The sequence below is a fragment of the Aythya ferina genome, assembly GCF_964211825.1.
Source record: "Aythya ferina genome assembly, chromosome: 1".
NCBI lineage: Eukaryota > Metazoa > Chordata > Aves > Anseriformes > Anatidae > Aythya > Aythya ferina.
Window position 1 is genome coordinate 45,943,932 of NC_140296.1, and position 21,293 is coordinate 45,965,224.

Sequence of the window (21,293 nt, forward strand, 5' to 3'; positions counted from 1 at the left end):
CTGTTTTTTATAGTTTTCATCATGCTCTCTTTAGTGAGAGCTGTCATACAGAAAACTGCTTCCCAGCCTACAGAACAGTACATAAGATTTACCAAGTCCTGTGACAATGAAGCACTGAAAAACAAAACAAACTCATAATTTCTGTATTTTAAGACCTAGTATTTTGACATGACCAGAGAAATTTATGCATTGGTTTGACTGATATCTCTGTTTACTTTTGTGTAAGTTAATAATTGTCTTTCCTGAGTTTAGAAGTTTTTAAAACAATTTTAACGTACTCATGCCCTCTAGTGTCCCTAGAGATTTTCTTTGCTTTATGTCTGTTTTGCAGCAGGTTGTTGGATAATCTATAAATTGATTAGTGCTGTGCTTTTGCATCAGCAATATTAAGATACACCTTATTCTAAATCTTCATAGTTTTTAAAGTATTAAAAGGCCTTTCTGTCAGGAAAAAAAAATAGAGCATACTATGTAATGATTTTATCCAATTAAGTTTTTAACATCTTGGCTGCATACCAAGATAGTTTCAATAAGAAAGGGGAATTCTGTTGGTTTTGATTTTAAAGTACTCATCTGAAATAATTTCTGTTCTCATTTAAGATGAATATACGATATGTATGTATCTTCTATAGCAATTTTGATTTAATTCTGGGCTCTGTCAACATAAGCACCAATAAGCCTCTTTTATTGATTTGAATTATTTTTCTTCTGGAGTTCCTTGATATAGATGTATTACAGAAATGTCAGTTTTTTTCTAGATTTAGAAACACAATAATTTAGTCCTAAAGATAGTTATTCTATACTTTTAATTAAATTATCGCTAACCTGTAAATCCAGGAAGAAGAGTATCCACCACGAGATGATTTCAGTGATGCAGATCAGCTTAGAGTGGGCAATGATGGCATCTTCATGTTGGCATTTTTCAGTAAGTTATCTGGTATTGCAGACCTATTGAGGTATATCTTAATTTTACCTTATTTCTATGGAATATGAAAGATAACTGTGATAAACTGAATTAATGTACTGTAATGAATTACTATTACTTTTACTTGTACAGAGATGTAAGCACTTACTGTTCCAGATGTAGCAAGTGTGTTGCACTTATTTAAAGGCTGGATCACAGAAATCTGGCCATCAGGTCTTAGAAATTTTAGAGAGAAATGATGTACCATATAAAAGGTACTTGTGTTAGTGTAGTGAATTAAGTTAATTATGGAACAAATCCAGCCACACTTATTTTCAGGTTAAACTAACCACTAGCATATAAATATGTACTGTCTTAGGTAATATGTGATTGCTGCTGGTGCTACTTTTACAATTATTCAGGCCCTGTGTATGTTGTGCATGCCTTGTCTTATAACTTACCTATTGTGTTGAGCAAACTTGGATTTAGCCACTGGAAATTACTTGTAGAAAAAAGCTGTTCGTTTTCCCACTTGGATATTTATTTATCATTTCTAAAGATATTTCCCTGTTCTGAAATGCTTCTCTGGCAGCCTTAATGAAAGTTTGATGTGGGGGATGCTGCTGTTCGTTTTAGCATTCATCAGGATGAAACCTGATTGGTTATCTACTGAAATCCCCTTTGTCTTTCAACCTACATTTCATTTTAGTTCATGTACCTTTTATGTCTTTTGTAGTCTCTTGATTTAAAAGCTAGAGGTACAGGTTATAGAACTTTTTATGAAAGCTCTTTAGTGTTGATATATAAATCACTAGGACAACTGGGGGTTGCATCTTCGGATAATTTTTTATAATTTTTATATCTCTCATAGCAAATATGCAAATATATATGTACAGTGACAAAGTGACTTTTGTAGTCTGACCTCTCTCTGTGGTTGGACCATAAAAAGGGTATGTATTCTTGGGGGTGAAGGGTTTTATTCATTTTTCTCTTTTCTTCCCTTGCCCTATGTGCTGCAATGTCTTGTGTTTAACCTAGTATTTAACTGTGTAAGTTCTTTATTGTGTGAACTTGCTCTTGCAAGTCCTGGTCCAGGCCTTCATTAGCACTGCACTGGGAGGTCAAGTGGGTGAATTTTTGGGTCTAAAATGTTTTTAAGTCCTTTTTATCAGAGTTTAAAAAAGACTTGTTAGCTTGCAGTTAGGACTATAGTAGAAGTAACATTCATACTATACAGAAGCAAAGAATCCAATGATAATCAAATGCTGTTGGCCAAAACTGCACACCCAGAACCTTGTACACATCTTCAAGAATGGAGAGGCTAACTCAGATAAACTGGCTTCTTCCTCTTCAAATCAGTCATTTATCTGAGACTGACTGCACAGAGCACTACTTCTGCATATTTGTCAAAAATACCCTGTAGATCATAATTTTTTCTTCTTGATCATTTTGAGAGTATATAACTGCCAACTCTGATCATCTTTGAATGAAATGCATAAAATGAGTGCTTTCAAAATAAAACAGGTTGCAAGGTGTATATAAAAACATATGCTTAATTGGTCTCTGTGTTAACTGGTACTGGATACCAGTTATGTATGGGAATGTATATAGTTTACTTGGTGTTTGTGTTCGCAGTATGAGGAGTTAATGAAAACTTGTTGCATATATAGATGTGAAAAAAACTTGGAAAATGGACGTTACATGGTGAGATTAGAGAATTAAATAAAAAATTAGCTTAACTTAATTAATTTAGGTTAGATCTATGTAGACTTAAGGGAGTGGGAGTCGAAGTGAAATTTTCGGAACAGCTATATGTGTTTGTTGTTTTTTTTTTTTTCCTGGCTGGAATATGTTTAAATGCTGGAAGCAAAGGTGGCAGAACACTGAGAATCTAGAGTAAATTTCATCATGTAGTTAAAATTCAGGACAACAGTATCAGGAGCTGTGGTGTAGTAAGAGAATTGTGGAAAGAATGACTCATTGTGGATGAGCTCTCCTGCATCCTTTCTGTGACTGTTAGGTACAACACTTGTAGTAAGATCCTGGGGGTTGATTACCTTTATTTTAAATATAAAAACAGAATTTAGTTTTTATTACCTCATTTTATTCAACCAAAGTGTAATCAAATACATTTTTTACTGTTCTTGCCTACAATCAACTAGTGATGAGTAGCTGCCATCTAGTGGTAGCTGCCTAAATTGCAAAAATATTTGTCTTGAGGCCATCTAGTGGCCAGATGTCTCTTCTATTTTGTCATTTTGGATCTTGGTGCGTGCAAGTTACAAATCTGTTTCTCATCTAAGTTGAAAAAAATACCGTTGTGTTCAGTATAACTAAAGAAAAGGAGACAATATAGTTTAAAGAATAAAATTCCTTTACATGAGCAGGTATTTTGAGCATCTTTTCTGTGTTTGTAAAATGTCTTTGGGTTTTGTGTGCTTTTTGCTTGAACACTTCCTTCAGAAACTTTGTAGAAAAATTTGGAAACTGACCTATTTTATCGCTGAAGTGGTGAAACTGTTTTAAGAAACTGCTGTCACTTTTGAAATCTGTGATTATGTTGATAAGTGAACAATCTGCTCTTCAATGGTCAGGGCTGGTGTCTGTCAGTTTCTAATGTGGAGCTAAATTAATCTATGAAGTCAATGCAGCAAATTATGCCACCAGACCACTTAATATATTTTTCATTTATGTATTTTAGTCAGATGTGCCTTATACAGCATAGCATAAACTTTTCAGAATGCCAGTGAAAGAAGTTAGTAGGTGCGTTACTCAGAGTAACTTTTTGTATGCATAACAAAATGGAGAAACTTGTGAGCTGTTTCTTATCGTTTTGAACATGGCTGTAATGGTGACAGAGCAAGTAACTGTCATGCCCAAAATTTTTTTTTATTTTTATTTTTTTTACTTACTGTGCACATAGCGGAAGTTTGAATCATGTCCGATTGGCTTATCCTGGCTAAGTGACAGTAATAAAAGTTTTTTCCCTTGTATTTAAGGAGTACTTTAGAATATTACCAGCATTTTCACCTGTGGACCCCAAAATAATTGTGGAATTCATCTGGATTTTTTGAAACTATGGAAGAGGGCTTTGGGCAATCCTTGTTCTGGAAAAACTAAATATTAATTCGAATCTCACAAATGGGTTGATAAGGAGGTAGAAAAGGAGAAAAATGTTTGAGACAGCTGAAGTTTAAGTTCTCATCTGGAGATGTGATTCACTTTTGAATAACGTGGCCAGCCAATTTAAACACATCTACAACTCAACAGCAAAAAAAAAAAAAAAATCTCACAATTCTCACAATACAGAGAAATGTAAATGTAAATTTAGTTCAAGATGTTATATTGGAACAGAAAACACCCATAACAGTAGTTCAGAAACTAATGTCCACGCTGTTTTCAAACCTAGCAGGTGCTTCAAATGAACAATAAATTGCACACAAGCTAGGATATCTACCCGGAGCATTGCAAACAGGCATAAATTGGGAGGCAGAATTGTAGCACAAGCCCCAGATTAGAACAGCCTCTTGTTGTATGCTTCCTGAGAAATGGTAAGCATGGTCTAAATTGCCAGTGGGAAGATTCCTTGGTGTGAATTTAGGAAACCTGACTTCTTTGTGCATGTATTAATGCTATGCGGGTTTCCCTTAGTCATGCAAGAGAAACTAAGGGGAAGTCGTTTGACTGAAATAGCAAATGTTGGAAGGAGATAAAGGAATTGTGCTCGTTTGCCTCTGATCATCAAGGGAGCCTGGCACACAATCACCTAACTTCTTTATGCAGAAAGAAATTGACTTCTGTGGTTTCTACGTATGCATTGGATGTAATACAAAATAATTGGAATGAGGAAGCTTCCAACTGGGCATTAAGAGAAATTTACCAACATGGGTAATGAAGTGCTAAAGATAAACTGCCTAGGGAAGTTTTTGAATGTTCATCACTGAGCAGAAAAAAAAAAAGAGGCTGGTAGCAAATACTGTTACTGATCATCAGCAGACTTAAGGTGAGGCCACCAGGAAGGAGGAAAAATGTATACCAATTCAGGAATGGAATAAATTCTATGCAGGAGTGGGAAGAGCATTTTCTGGTGGTGCATGAAAAGATTTATTACTGTATGCTTTGTAAACCTAGGCAAGGTATGAAACTTTAAGATCTTTTGGTGTTTGCTGTATATTTAAGAAAAAAAAAAACACAAGTATTTGGACAGACAAAGCAGGGAATAAAGGACATAATTGAGCATGGTTTCATTATGTGTATATAGTTGCCATTTTAATCATGTCATAGACTTGACCTGTACTTAAACTTTGGAACCAGCATGTGTTTTCAGACCAGTTCTATGTTTAGTATCATGAAAATAAGCTGAGCGGTGCAGTTGATACAACAGAAGGAAGGGATCCATCCAAAGGACAACCTTGAGAAGTGTTCCCATGTGAACCTAATGAGGTTCAACAAGGCCAAGTGCAAGGTGTTGCACCTGGACTGGGGCAATGCCAGTCATGAGTACAGGCTGGGAGAAGAACTCATTGAGAGCAGCCTTGCAGAGAAGGACTTGGTGGTTCCAGTGGAGGAAGGGCTTGACATGAGCCAGCAGTGTGTGCCTGCAGCCCAGAAAGCCAGCTGTGTCCTGGGCTGCATCAACGGGGCCATGGCCAGCAAGCAGGTCAAGGGAGGTGATTGTCCCCCTCTATTCTGCCCTTGTGAGGCCCTACTTGGAGTGCTGTGTCCACGTCTGGGGCCCCCGGCACCAGAAGGATGTAGTTCTGTTCGAGCGGGTCCAGAAGAGGACTATGAAGGTAATGAGAGGGCTGGAGCACCTCTGCTGTGAAGAAAGGCTGAGGGAGCTGGGAATGTTCAGACTGGAGAAGAGAAGGCTCTAGGAGACATTATTATGGCCTTTCAGTACTTAAAAGGAGCTTATAAAAATGATATCAACTTTTTACACACACAAAAAAACCTTTTTTTGAAAGAGGTGGTACTCTTGATGGATTAATAAAATAGTAATGGCAGAGTATACTGCATCATACATAATCTTTGCTTTGCCCTATGTCTATTACAGTATAAAAAATACCAATAGATGCAAGGTTGTTTGCAAAACCAAGTTGGATTGTGTTACTTCATTTTTCTTGGAAGTGCAGAGGAATAAAACATTTGCTTTTTATTATTTTTGATATCAAAAATCATATGCTGACCCCTGCCCCTCAGAAGAGGGCTTTGGTTTTACAAATAGTTTATGGATGACCTTGTTTGAAACGTCAAATTCTGAAACTTCTGTAACATTTAGAACATCCTGCATTTTGTATTTCAACTGTTTTTTTGCACTACAAATCAAAAAGAAATAAAATGTTGTGAGCACTACATGATATAAAGAAGACTTTACTGTAGAAAAAAAATATCTTTAGCTTATCCATCTTCCTCTTGTAAAGCTGCTTCTGTCTTAAATTTATTAAAGGTAAGAGGCCAGTAGTAGAAAGTTGAGCTCACATAGGAGTCTGAATGTTAGTCATCTCAAGGACAGGCATCATAAAATCATTAAGGTTGGAAAGGACCTCCAAGATCACCTGGTCCAACCATCACCTTTCCACCAATGTCACCCACTAACCATGTCCCTAAGCATCAAGTCCAACCTTTCCTTAAATACCCCCAGGGATGGTGACTCCACCACCGCCCTAGACAACCTGTTCCAGTGCCTGACCACTCTTTCTGAGAAGGAATTTCTCCTAATTTTCAACCTCAGGAACACTTTTTGTTACGGAATGCAGATGGTAGCATTTGTTGCAACAAGAAGCTTGCACGATTTATTAGTCTCCATCTTGCAGACAGAGAAGGCAGTAGGTACTTTGTTCCATTAGTTCCTCCTCATTCTATTTTCTCTGTTGGTGTGGTGCGGAACTCATGCTATGGTTTAACAATGGCAATACGGAGATGAAAGATATAGACAACTTTTATTGCAGTAATTATGTGAGACAGAAATTTTACATAAATTTACTGTAGTAACTCTTTCCAGATGCAGTGTAGGCCAGAAAACTCAGAATTTGCATCACTGACAGAGGATATACATGGAAACTATGATGGAAGAAGATAGATAAATGAGCCTAATCTTGATGCAGAGAGCAGTTTGAATATAGATTTTTAAAAAGTAATAATTTGTTGCAGTCTGCTTAGAAACTGCAGATACATTTCTGCAAGGAAAGAATTATTTTTTTTTAAACAGAATGAGACAATAAAGATGATTTTAGAAGTAGAGACAGGACACAAGGGAGGGAAAAAAAGCAATAGGAAATACTGAAAACATGTTGACTTCAGCATTTGTTAAGGTGATGCAATGCCAAGGAAATGTTGGGGGAAGCTCCCTAAGGTGTTGCTTAAGTTTTACAGAGGTAGAAATAATGATTTTCTCATATTGCTGAAGACATGGATTTTTGATTAGGTCCTCACTGCAGAATTTTTCTAGAAATGGACAGAAACTTATATAGAAAACAAATCTCAATATTTATAGTTGTTTATTTTTAGAGTATGTGAACTTGGGTAGTTTACAACTTTTATATAGTTTTTTTCTTTCCTGTTTTTATTGTCAGTTTGTAACTTGATGAAACAGCACTCTGACTAAAGGGTGGGGAGGGGGAGGTAAGCTGTTGTGAACTGTACTGGAAGATGACTCCTTGTCTTTCAAGAGTTGGGCAAATAACATAAGGTTAAATACCTTCTAATACTCATCCAGCGATTGTGGATTCTATTTTGAATATTTTTCTAGGTTAATTTGAAAGGAGGATAAAATTGTTGATGTGTTCAAAGTTCGTTTCCCCTTCATATACTTTGGTTGGGATTTTTTTTATTATGTGCAAAAATAGCTATTAGGTACTTTAAATCCTTATCATTTTATGTACACATTAAAATTGTAAGTATGATGGGGATTCCCATAGCCCATTAGAAACTTGTCTGTCTTTTGTCCTCTTTGGCGTGCCTATCAGTGGAGCCATGATCCGTCACCCTTTGTAGCTTGACTAATAGGGAGGATGGGAGAGAGCAGTAACTTGTTATGCTGAGACAGGAACAGACAGATGCTGAAGAACTAGCTTCCTAAATCTGTTACTCTTAAAAGTATGTTGAATTTGGAGAGCTTGCTTAAAAAAGGAAAATCCTGCATTCAGGACAGTGTATCCAAACTTTCTCAAATGTAAAAGCTTTTCTATTTTGGGAAGCTAGGCAAACATAAAGATTGCCAACATGCTGTTCTGTAGCTGTTATGTGATAAAATGCTTATTCTTTTTTTTATTAGCATTTGTTCAAAGTTTTTCTTTGTTTTGAAGATTTGTAATTATCGTAAAAGTAAGCTTTCTCATCGCTACCCTAGGCAAGATGTCTTCTCACTTGTACAAAATGACTGTGGCGATGATGCAAAGTCTTCCAAAATTTCTTTTGGAACATCAGTTTCTTTATAGTTCCACTTGAGTTTTACAGACTGTTTGAATTTTGCGTTTGTGGGCTTGGACATACATCTAAAAGAGAAGACAGTAACTAGTGAAACAGCAGCTTCTCAATTTATCTTCATCTCTATACTGTGTTTAAAGAGCAAGATCAGATACTTTATTCTGTTTTATCCAAACTGGATAAAGCTGAATATGCAGCCTTGACACATGCATTTATGTGTGCATATAACTCTGGTTTTGGTTATAAAAGTGTAGCAAGGTTTATTTTTTGTTTTAATCCAGATTTGTATGCTATAGCCCTCTGTTTGCATTTACCTTACTTATCTAGCGTCATTTGGTCAGATTTCTGTAGCAAAGTAATACTTTCCTCAATGTTGTAATGTTCTCTTGTTTAAAGTAGTAGGTTACAGCCTGTTTACCATTTGCTTTATTATTATTAAGTGACTATACCATTGGGAATGCCTAGGTTCAAAGTAAATCTTTGAAGTCTTGAATTACCAGAATGGAACTCCTACTGACTGTGTAAGCATGTCCTTATTAGTTTATAAGTGAAATTAATGTTAAGTCTGTTTGCTTAGCTATGCAGATTAACAGAAGCTACTGTTTCTTTTACTTTATAGTGGCATTTATTTTCAACTGGATTGGATTTTGTTTATCCTTCTGTATAACAAATACCATAGCTGGAAGGTATGGTGCAATCTGTGGATTCGGTCTCTCCCTGATCAAATGGATTCTCATTGTACGGGTATGTTTTTTGATTCTGCTTGTAGAACCAATCCATAACAATTTATCCAAGCATCTATAGTAAAAGAATTAAAAATAACTATATTAAATTCTGCACTTAACTTTCTCTAACCTTCGCTTCAGTAGGGAATTTACTTACTATATTTTCATAAGTGCTTAAGAAGAATGAAACTGAATCTGTCTTTATCTGATTTATCATTTTGTGTTGATCTTCCAGTTAAGATAAATAGAGTGACTCATTCTCATTATTTAAAAATCACGCAGAAGTGGAGCAAGTGCCAAAAGTGTCAATCGTATTACTCAGAAAGTGTTCTAAAAGAAAAACATAAATGGTGAAGTCTATCAGGGAAAAAAAAAAAAAAAAACAAGCAAACAAAAGCATTTCTCACTTGTATCTTACAGGGCAAAAGAAAAGCACATACATACTAAATCGAGTCAAAATCAAATACATGACTGCATTTTTACCAGCTCAGATACTCAATTTCTTGATGCTTTTAGTGTGAGACTAGATGCTTTTCGGAAAGTTATGTTAGAAGTTCCTTAGCTGACTAAGTGGTGGAAGTTGTTAATTCTTTCTGAACTTGAGTTCTACACTTCTGAGACACAATGTTAAAATCTCATCCTGTCTAAGGATCTTTGGTCATTAGTCATCTTTTATACCATGCTAACTCTGAATTTTTTTTTTTCTGTATGTGCTAGTAATCTAACTTGATTGGCTCTTAGTACAATTAGTGCAAGGATTGTAGAGAGGAGAGATTCCCTGGTCCTTATGGCACACATCCTGCATCCTTTTTACAGCTGAGAGGTAATTTTTTGCTTCCCCAGGGCAGAGGAATCCTACCAGATCAGATGCAGTTCTGGTGTAATTAGTTGGAATTTGGAGTTTGGAATGGAGTTTATCTCAATGGGCATGAAGACGTGAATTTTTCAACTGTGTATCCATTGGGGCTATTTTGAACTTTCCTCGAGGCATACTAAACAGAGGCCAGAACTTGCTCGTTGTGTCAGTTTTATTATTCCTGTCTACTTGAGAATGTGCTCATAACAACCACTAAAATGAATACATGCTAAACTTCTTTAAAGAATTACTGAGTCATAGCCTGCATTTAAAATCTTGTGTATAGTCTGTTACTAATCTCAAAATATTAGAGCTGACCAGTTCCAAGACCTCGGGGCTGCTTTCTTCGTAGTCAAGATGATAAACCTCCTGTGCTGTATCCTCTTCTGGAGAAAATAACAGAAGCGCATAGGATATATGCCAACAATTTTGTTTTAATGGTGACATGCAAGTGTGCATGTATACACAAAATCGTATTTCCTTTGCTTCAAACTTTTCAAAAAGCTTGCACTGAACTTTCTCACTCAGGCTCAGTAGTACTGTAGTAGACACTATATAGTGTCTAAACAGTTCTAGTTTACATATGCTTTCTCTGTATCACTTTTTTTATATCCAGAAAAGTGTTTTGTTTTGTTTTGTTTTTTTCTAGACAACAAAAACACAGATTTGTTGTTCAGTGAATTTTGCAGCAATGATTTCTTTTGCTTAAAAATGTTAGAGTAATGCATGTTAGGCCACTAATTGATTGGTCAGTGGTTTTAATACATCTTCTTTCCAGTTAAATGAATTTGTAAGTTTAAAAAAAAAAAAAAAAAAAAGAAAAAAGGAAAAAGAAAAAAAGAAAAAATACATGCTTAAGAAAACTTACAATATTAACTACCAGGTGAAGTGGGATTAATAATGCAGTGAACTTTCTTGCTGTTGAATATTCATTTGGTCTTTTAACAAGCTGTCAAAATACAAAATGCTTAGTTTGCTGAATAATAGATATGCTAGTATTTATATAGTGATAGTGTAAATTGTTCTTTTCATTCAACTTGGCAATTCTTTTTCTTTGCCTTTTTTTTTTTTTTTATTGAGCCTGATGATCTGGCTTTATTGTGAAGAAAACGTGAATCTCAATGCATAGTTACTTGAGAACAAAAACCTAACAGTTCTTTTAACAGCTCTGGTTGAATATGTTGCCTAGTATCGTCTCTGGTTATTTTAGAGAAAATAATGCCTGAATAACATGATTTCTTGGTTGATAACTACAGAAGCGCACTGGATATGACAAATAGGATGTGCTGTGGCAGGATGCAGTAAACATAGTGAATGACAGCAGGATGGGAAGTGTATGAAAAGTGTGCAGAGCTACTAAATAGGTTATTTTATTCCTTCTGGCAACTTTTCACACATCTCCTCATTCCTACTTCTTGTGTGAGTTTTGGAGACATTTGATTAGCCTTTTTTATCAGTGAAGCATGCAGTCTGGAGTCTGGTAAAGGCAAAGATACCTGTCTCCAATACCATCACACCCTGCCTTCCAGCTGCCTCCCACATCAGAGAGGACAAAACTGTCTACCATGGTCACTAACAGGAACAGTTGAAATGCCTCTTCAAGGTTCATTTAGTTGCGTTCAGCTCACTGCTGGGAACTGAATGCTGGTTTGAAAATGAAAAGACTTTAATGAGTTGGGGGTCTTTATGGGGCTGGTATTCTTGGCAGCGATTAACAGTAGGGGGTATACAGAAGGTCAAAAGCTCTTCTTTTGAGGGGTCAGCAGAACATCCCTGTCTGATAAGATTAAACTAATGTGGCTTTTGGTGTTAATATCTAAAGCAGCAGGCTGCCGTAATGTGTTCAGGACAGCAGGCATTGGGTGGGGGGTAGGAAATTGACAGTGGTGATTCATTATAACAGAAAATGTCAGATGATTCTGGCAAGTAGTATATGCAATGTACATGTATTTACATGTATATATATGTGTATATGTATCTTAGAGCTTTTGAAATAACTTTGCCAAAGACCACCTGGTACTGGAAGTGTTATTTGTATGGTAAACTATGGCACAAATACCAGTTTTCTATCTTAGGAAAATACAGTGTATATATATATATTTTAATTTAGTTTTTCCTCAGCTTCCTGTATTTGCATAAAGCATTAAATGTGTCTTAGTCATCTTTCTTGCTACAGCTAAGTCTTCTGTATGAATTCCAGTTTTCAGATTACTTTACTGGATATTTCAATGGACAGTACTGGCTTTGGTGGATATTCCTTGTACTTGGTAAGTGGCAATGGAAAACATTTCTGTTTTGATGAAGTACTGAAAGGTATATCATGTCCTTGTAGCTAGAGTTCTGTAAGGTGTTTAGCTATATGTTTTTCTTTTGCTGTTGATAGTTTTGTATGCTGTTCTTATTTCTGTAGTGTTCACCAGGTTATTACAGTACTGTTACTGTGTGGACTGCAGACTATTCAAATAACATCCAACTCAAAATGTTATTCTACATTTGTAATTATGTACATACCTGAGACTTATAGCTTGTGCTTTTTAATCTGCTCGTGCTCATCTAAGGGTGCAGAATTGTGTAACAAAACCTCTAGGCTTTATGCAGAGAACGCAGTGAAAGTAAGTGATACCAGGTACTTACATATATATGCTTGTATGTCAAGTTTTAAATTTTATGAAATGTGACTGATCCTAGGAAGGTGGAGTCAGTTGTCTTGTACACAGGTCATTAAATGTCCTTTTCTACTCCTTTGAAATGCATGCTGCATCAGTAGTTACTCAGTCAGACGAGAATGGCTTCATGCTTTCTGATCACAGTGCTTCCATGACGTCAGCTTTTTCTGAAGAGGTCTGCATGCCTGTGTTCAAAATTTTAAACACATCAAGTTCTGTCTTTCTGTCTGTTTTTAATTTTGATATTTCAAACACCAGCCATTATAATTTTTTTTCTTACTATATATTTTGTGATTTGAATGTGAAGTCTGGAGTGATATGCTTTTACAGGAGTGAATGCTGCTATCCATTTTATTTTCTTGCTCTGGGAACTGTAAGCTGCTGCTGATTCAGTAGATGGCAGTCTTCCCTTTGAGTCAGTTCTGCTGTGGGCTTACAACAAATGTTGGAGTAAAATGTTGAGTAATTTTTTTTGAGAGAGAGATTCTGACTGTTTCTGATTTATTTGTTTCACAATAAATGCCAAAAATCCTAAATAATAATAATAAAAAAAAAGTTTTCCATATCCTTCTTTCAATACAGTTTAAGAGTATTCATCAGATTTCTTAATAGCTTGCTCTACTGTTGGCTACTTGAGGCATATAGAAAAAGTTGTGCATTTGTAGTTCTTTTTACTAGTCTTTCACAGGACTTTTCACATTCAGAAGCCAGATCACTTAGATTTAGGAAAGCCTTATTTTCAGCCTGAACTGTTAGAAGACTTTTTTTCTTAACCTCACAAAGCTTGCAATAAAAGGCGCTGTATGTATCCAGCAGTTAGCATTCCCTTGTCTTACAAACATTTTGTATGACATAGACCAACAGCAGTTTGGAACACTACAGGAGGATTTACCCCCATAGACCTACTTAGTAGGAAATGAAGGACTATTATCAAGTCATGGGAGTTCTGCCAACCAAGTCTGTATTTCATTGTTTCAGATAACTTCCCAATCATAACATGCGAAGTAGTATATCCTATGTCTTTTTCATAGTGAATAAACTGGAGTCTTTGTTTTGGATGATCCTTTGACATACTTGAGCTCATGTACTGCTATCTTTTTCTCTCTTCTGGTGTTCACCTATCTGTTTATGTTCCCTTCACTTCATTTAAAGTCTGGAAAAATTTGCTCACACTTCATGGAAATGTGAAATGGTCAACTTCCAAAGACCTGTCATGCACAGTGAACAAATTGGAGAGAGAGACAATTCTCATTTTAAAATTTAAATGTTAGCCAATGTTTCTTTTTGAGGAACACAATGGAAAGTGTTTTTTTTCTGTGGTGTATTTTTTTTTCCCTCCTCCATTAAACAGTGAAATATAAAAGTATGGGTTGAACTTGGACTGTTTTCCCAGCACGTGTAATGCAGAAAATATGCTTTCAGGCACCTGAAAATCTTCCTGTCCACCTTTTGCTGTTTCAGCTGCTTTTCGGTTGATTGTAGGGCTATCTCTGATAATGTTGGTGTAGCAGCTTTGGTAGAAGACTTTTGATCCAGATCCTACTACATTATTCTCCATGCAGAATTCAGCTTAATCACATAAATGTATCTGTTGTAGGTCAAAGTTAGCAGAGCATTATCTGGATTTTTTTTTTTATTCTTCGGTGTGTGTCCTATGGTGACTTGGGTTTAAAGAAGCAAAAAAAGTAAATGCTTTTTGCTTGCCAATTTCTATTTTACAAAATAAATGAGCATAGGAAACAGTCAGGGTCTCAGCAGGGACAGCAGGAAGAAAAAGTGCATCACATAGCAAAATACCAGAGTAACCATAGAGATTGTTTATTAAGATGTAAGAGAACAGGATGTAATCCTTTGCTAAATTTGTTAACTTTTGTTTGGATTTTCATTTGAACTTCTGGAATCTCAGTACATATGTGTATATATCTTAAAGGAACCTACATGTTCATTTAAGCATATAAATGAACCCAATCCCTGTATAATAATTCTATATGTGGAATTGGGTTATCTAGTTCAGATGTATTTATGATAAACTTAAATTTCTGTTTGTGGTCAGCTTGTTTTTTAAACACCGAGGTGCATAGCTAAGCTAACCAAAGACTTTTCCTGGTGGATTCAACTCAACAGAGTATTGATCTTATCCAGAGTGTTGTCTTATGAGCAAACACCAGATGCACTGTAAGAAAGTACAAGGATTTAATGTACCAACATCTCAGATAATAAAAAAAATGTTAGGGGTCTCTTTTTTCCATAAACTTTGAAAATATTTAACAATACCATATTTTTTGATGCATGTCAAAATCAAAAATGAGCTCTCAAATGAATAGCATGACATTTATGGTTAAGGGAAACACCCTAGTTTCTTCATCTGCCCTGCCCTGGACCTTTAAAAGTTGTTGTTTTTTTTTCTGTCTGAACCACTGGCAGTAGGCCCTTGCTCAACTGTGGGGAAAAAAAAACAGGGACCTGCTCAGAGAGTACAACCTATTCTAGGATGAATTGCTCTCCAGATTTCTGCTTCTCTGTTTTATGTATAATTCAGATTTCAACCCCAACATTTTGGGCAAATTCATCTGTTGGATCAGGGAAAATCTGACGGAGGTAAAATAATCTGGTAAAATAATCTGTTGGAGTCTACTTAGCAGAGAATGGAGCAAAGAGAGCTGTTCATTATACAACAGCGTGTTTTTCTGGGTTTGTTTGCTGAAGTGTCCAGTGTGTGAATCTGTGTTGGTTTAAAAAAAACAAACAAACAAACAAAACATCATATGTTAGTTATTTCCATTGTTACATCTGTAAGTTGTGTGACAATTCTTTATCTCTTCTCTTATTATTAGAGCAGAGATATTATTTCAAATGCAGCTAAATTTAAACATTTAAAAATAATTTAAATTGTGCAGTTAACAAATAAATCATAACACAAGTTGAGTAACTTTCTTTGAACTGACTGCTCTTCTTTCTCCTCTTGGTCAGGTGCATATTCCTGGATGGTTAAATCTCAAGTTGTAATCTCCTATAATTTATCGTTGGCTTGTAGCTAGAACAATTTGTACTGACTTGTTTCTTCTTTTCTCTTGACTAGCAGTACATTTTTAATCTTAAACATTTCCAAAGCATGTTTGGAGATAATGTGGAACATATCTCTTTTTTCTTTTTTTTCCTTTTTTTTTTTTTTTTCATGTCTTTTTAGCAGATGGTATGTAAACTGAGAGTGCAAAATTTTAGAAAAGGCTTCCATAATGATATATTCTTATATCACACAAGATCAAAGTGGAAGACTTGCTTGTTAAATTTGTGAGTGATGCGTAAAGATCTCACTGTTTTTATAAAATCTGAATTTTTAAATAATCTTAAGAATTTGTAGGGTACTTTAGGTTGATATAATTAATTTTGTGCATTTTCTACACTTCCAGGACTTCTCCTGTTCTTTCGAGGCTTTGTCAATTATCTTAAAGTTAGAAATATGTCTGAAAGCATGGCAGCTGCTCACAGAACAAGATTTTTTTTCTTGTACTAAAGGTAAGCAATTTTAAGTATTGAGATGAGATTCTCCTAGGCAAACTAAGAAGAAAACAATACTTTCAATAAAGAAAAAAAAATCAAACTTGAGTCACACATCAAGAACATATTGCTGTTGCATGATTTTTCAACATCTGTCATGAATGTTGCATATGTTCTACATGTACTTGAGACTGTCTTAAGACTCTTGAAATCATTAAATTTGAAAATAAACAATATGTCCTCGTTGCTGCCCCATGTCCTCCCTGGAACTAATGTTCAGTAACAAAAACAAAGCAGAACTGGTTGTTTATCCTATGCAAGAATCCTGTCAGGATACTGTACTTTGTGTAGGAAAACTGGCTTTAATAGTCAACTGTTGTCAGTGTGCTAGGAATCACCAACCTGCCTGCATATTAAATTTGATTGACGTGGGTCTGAACATGCAAACAGTAGATAAGTATTGCCTCTCTTTACATGACTGGCTTAAGATAGTCTTGTACAAAGATGATTATTGTGTATGCAACAATGTGCTTTATATATCCTTCAGGTAGCTGACTAATCAGTCTGGCACATATCCACTTTTTTAAAAATGTTTTATCCATTAGGTGGACCTATTGGACTTCTATGTATCTTAAACTCGAGGTCTCCATTTGTCTTTAACTTCTTAACCTAAACTGCACGATGAGTTAAATTTAAGTCCAGAAATAAGTAATGTAGCATCTTCACTGCTCTGCATTTTACTTAAAATGTTTTAAATGCCGTCCTTTGACTTAACTGTGAAGCAGTGTTGTTTGTAATAAAGCAGACTTTCTTAACTTTTTTGCAAGATTGGACACAGGATCAATATGAGGTAACCAGTGACACGTTGTTGGAAGTCTGAAAAACACTGAAACGGTGTTTGCCTAGGAAAGATGATTCCTTTTATATAAGACAGTGAGATACATATAAAACCAGCAATGATAAGTAATTGTTCTTGATCATGGAATGAACCTGTTAATATTATTGTGACATATTTTTAATGTGTCGTTTTGTCAAAGCTATGTGTAAGTTGAACGTAAATAATAGTATATTGCATTTTAGTAATCAACCTAAAATGGCACCTGTATGGCAGCATTTCCTTTTTGTAAGAGTAACATGTCTCTCACTTTATTAGTAATATGGTAACCCTTTCAGAATGCTGAAATTCATAGAATAGAGACTGTATGAAAACATCTGTATATCCATTAGCTTTCAGTATAATGAAGTGTAAAAACACTAAAAAATCATGAGGACTAAGCGGTATTTGAAAATTGTACCTTGTAGAGAAGAATGAGAGTGCAGAAAACATGGTCTGTGATTCTTTATTCTCCTGCTATTTAAAATCTGTTTTAGGGTAAAACAGTAAGGCCTTAGTCAGTATTGAGTGATGTTAATGAATTGTCCTACCTGACTTCAATGGCTTCTTTTAGCTATAAGCATTTCTCACCACCGGGATGTACGAGGTGATAAGGGTATGGAGTTTCCTTAGAGAGCTGGACACCTACATACTATTTGTTGAAGTGTCTTAAGTATTGAAACGAGAAGTTCAAATTAATTGCTATCACACTTCAATGGCCTTTATTTAAGTAGCCTTTTAACTTCCTGCACAATGTCTATTACTCTTAATAAATAACAAATGTTAACTCTAAAATCATAAAATATTCTGAGGTTGGTGTTAGGAAATGTAGCTTTGACAAAATAATAGTAAATTTTCACTTTGTGCCATCCTAACATGGGTGGGGGAAGGCTGTTCTTTGCTGCTTCTACATTTAACATCATTTAGTAGTGTTGCTTTATGGTTAATCACTCCAATGAACTGAAGTACGATTCTTTCTTTATCTTCAGACTGCATCGAACAGACATTCCTTTCCTATACCAGTGTGAAATTTCCAGATGATCTGTAACCCTCCAAGTTAATAGGATAGAAGACTACTAAAAACAGAAGACAAATTAGTGAAGATACAGCTTCAAAAATGAATGACAGGATGGCTTATGCTCAAGTGCCCACTGTGGTCATTCTAGTAAATATTTATAACTGCTGCCTTTTATTTCAGCACATTTGCATATGTGCTTATTAAAAAGATAGTGCTGAAGTAAGAACAAACCATCTGTTAGTATAGATTAGGTACAGTCAGATTTGGTTAATCTGTGATTGTTGTATCTGACAGATGTAAGTGGTAACTTGTTTCACAGCACGTGTGTACCACTGACTTGTTGACCTGAAGTTTGAGTAAAATGAAATGCATTAAATGATTCAGATTAACCAGTTCAGGCAGTTTTTTCTATATTTTAGATTCATCTAATTATATAATTATGTAGAACTTTTTTGTTAAATTTACTAAAACCCAGCGTTCCTTGGTGTCACAAATTTGTATTCATCAATATTTTATCAAATTCAAACCAGTATACTGTTTTACTTAAAGCTGATGCTCCATGTTGAGTCCCCTGTAAATAATTCTGCATAAATTACTGTTTGAGTTGCTTCTTAGGAATTACAGCAAAATATATTTTGCAACAGCATGTTCTCCAAATTATGTTTAATCTTCATATGACTACATATTTTCTTGTTAATTTGGCCGTTAAGGGTATAATTATTGTTAGATGTAATTTTGGAGGTAAAAGCATTGAATAGTTTGTCTTGTCACAACTTTACTCACATGGATTTTTATTATCTGTTTTGGGCTTGATCCTGAAAGCCCTTATTCTTATGCACGATCCTATTAAAAGATGGAGTTCATGTTAGCAGGGATGGACAGCCTTGCATCTGTAGCCCTTGGTTATGCAGTTAGATCCTTGTGTGTGCACCTTTGTTCCTGAAACAGAGTATTGCAAATGTATCCCCTGACTTATAACAGTGGATCTGTTTAAGAAGTCTCCAGTTTAATATAAACTCAACACCCACTCTTAGGGTATAATGAAAAAAAAAAAAAGCTGTCTTAGAATGCTTGTTTAGAATAAATACTCTATCTCGTAAGAATAAACTAATTTAAGCTAAACCTTGGAAATAGCCTATGAAGGAAATCTTACTTTTAAAGCTCTGAAATTGGAAAAAGTGTGTTGCACTTATCTCAGTATTCATTTAAGTTATACCATTACTTTCCTATAAATATCTCTTTTAAGGGGTACTCTCTAGTGTTCATGCACATTTGATTTCCTTTAATGTTTAATGGTTTATGCGTCTACCTAAGTAGGAGAACACATCTCTCAGTCCTTTGTACAACTGGAATCTCAGTTGCAAAATACATTGGTTGCACCTTTGGGGAAAAATTACAAATACTTTCCTCCAGTTTTTCTTTTTGTATTAGAATTTTGCCTTTTATTACTAACATTAAGAATGAGGTTTATGTTGTTTTAAGCTAGTGCTGTATTCAATTTTGTATCTATAATGAATGTTAAAAATGCATATGTAAACTGGTTACATTATTAATTTTCTTAAACTTTCAGAGGTACTGAAAGTGACTAAAACTTTAGGGGCACCTTCACTTCCCAGCTTTTTATGGAAAATAAAATTGTGTTATCTTCAATATCTGATTGGAAGTTCCTTCTAAACTTAGCTGTTTTTCTGTGTTCTTTTGCATTCATTGTCCTTATGAAAAAGAAATGGAGATAATAAAACATTGCTTTGTTTTGCTAATTAAGACTTAGGCTTTTTGTTTTGGGTGTGGAGGTGGGTTTCACATTGAAAATTACACACTGCAGTACTTCTGGCATTACAGACAAATTAGTTGGCAAAATAAGTACTAATCTCTCTTCTCTGCTCTTCTCCTTTTCATCTTGTGCTTTATGGCAACAGTACTGTAAGAACATTTCTTTTAATGAGTTAATGCAACTGTGCAAAGCATGCAGTATCGATTCCTTTTCTATGTTTACCAGTGTCAGCTAGTACTATTTTCCATCTGTATCAATTTTCCTAAATTAAAGAGCAGTCTTCTGACTGATTTTTTTTTGTTTGTTTGCTCTACTATATTTTTACAGAAAGCTTCCTACAGATACTCAGTTGTTGGTGGTTTTTTTTTTTTTTTTTTTTTTTTGCCCCCCTCTTTATTTATTTTTTATTTTTTTGCTGGACTAGCTTGCAAAAATTCTCCTTTGGACAAACAATATGTAGGGTTAAAAATGTACACGTTATCTAATCCTGTTTAGTTGATGCAGCAGTTTGGTAGCCTGAAATCTCATCAGCAGGAGGAAGGGAATTGGGACACAGTTTTCAAAGACTCTGCAATCTATTCCAGATGTGTCAAATGCTGCATATTTTCCTTGCTATTTCCTGTGAGCTTGGTTAGGAGCAGCTGGCTCTGTGGTTTAGAGACACCTGGCCAGCTTTGCTTTGTGTCTTAGTTGGGCTAAAAAAAAAGCTTCAGTATCACAGTGAAGTTGACTGTAAACAGATTTGGTATGAATGTAAATAAGGCTTTGAAGTATGGTGCAAAAACAGCTGGGGGGGAGGGAGAAAATGGAAGGAGAGAGAAAACTTCATTTTATTCAAGTAACTGTCTGAATGTAGTTTCTTCAGTTTTTGTCATCTACTTTTATTGATGTGGACACCTTGGGTAGATGGACATCATGAATGTGATTCAGGTAGCCTGCAACTCACACATCTGAGACGATCCGTCATTAACACTTCCTGTACAGATACCTGATGAAATTATAATTCTTGGGGAAAGAAGGTTGTCTCCAGTCTTTCATTTCACTGACTCACCTGGAGTGTGGGTGTAATCCTCATTCTACAACACCTTTTAATCCTTTTTGAATGCCATACTCTTTTTGAATCTGCCTCCTTCGCTATGTATGAATAACAACAGGTGAGGAAAAGTGATTTTAGTAACATACTATCAGAATATCAGAAAGCTTTTAATCTCTTTTCCACCTTTTGTAAATGTTCTTCCATTAATGCTCTGCATTAGTCCCTCTTGTGTGGTTGCTTGCTTTATTCACTTGAACAAAATATTCCTATCATGAAATTACTATTGCTTCTTGGACTTCTGAAGAGTGAATAACATCTGGTATGGCAATAGGTATCTTTCAATAAAGAAAACATTTCTAATCATCCTAAAATTGGATTAGCATCTGTGCACAGCTAGCCAGAAATGGTGGAGTCCGGTATGTCCTATATATGCTATTCTTTTCCATTATCCCAAGATAACGGATCATTTTCCTCAGCTTCCAAGGATACTTTCATTGTCTATATCTTCTCCATG

At 35.3% G+C, this 21,293-nt stretch overlaps 1 protein-coding gene across 2 annotated transcripts in view; it reads left to right on the forward strand.

Moving 5' to 3' along the window:
- NDFIP2 (Nedd4 family interacting protein 2) overlaps positions 1 to 19,729 on the forward strand; it is a 47,341-nt gene extending 27,612 nt beyond the window's left edge. For both annotated transcript variants that reach the window (XM_084505525.1, XM_084505526.1), the window contains 5 exons: positions 838 to 925; positions 8,952 to 9,076; positions 12,114 to 12,180; positions 15,990 to 16,095; positions 17,941 to 19,729. In XM_084505525.1, coding sequence (XP_084361651.1) covers positions 838 to 925; positions 8,952 to 9,076; positions 12,114 to 12,180; positions 15,990 to 16,093 — 384 coding nt within the window. In that variant the 3' untranslated portion in view covers positions 16,094 to 16,095; positions 17,941 to 19,729. The remainder of the gene's footprint in view (positions 1 to 837; positions 926 to 8,951; positions 9,077 to 12,113; positions 12,181 to 15,989; positions 16,096 to 17,940) is intronic.
- The last annotated feature ends 1,564 nt before the right edge of the window (positions 19,730 to 21,293 follow it).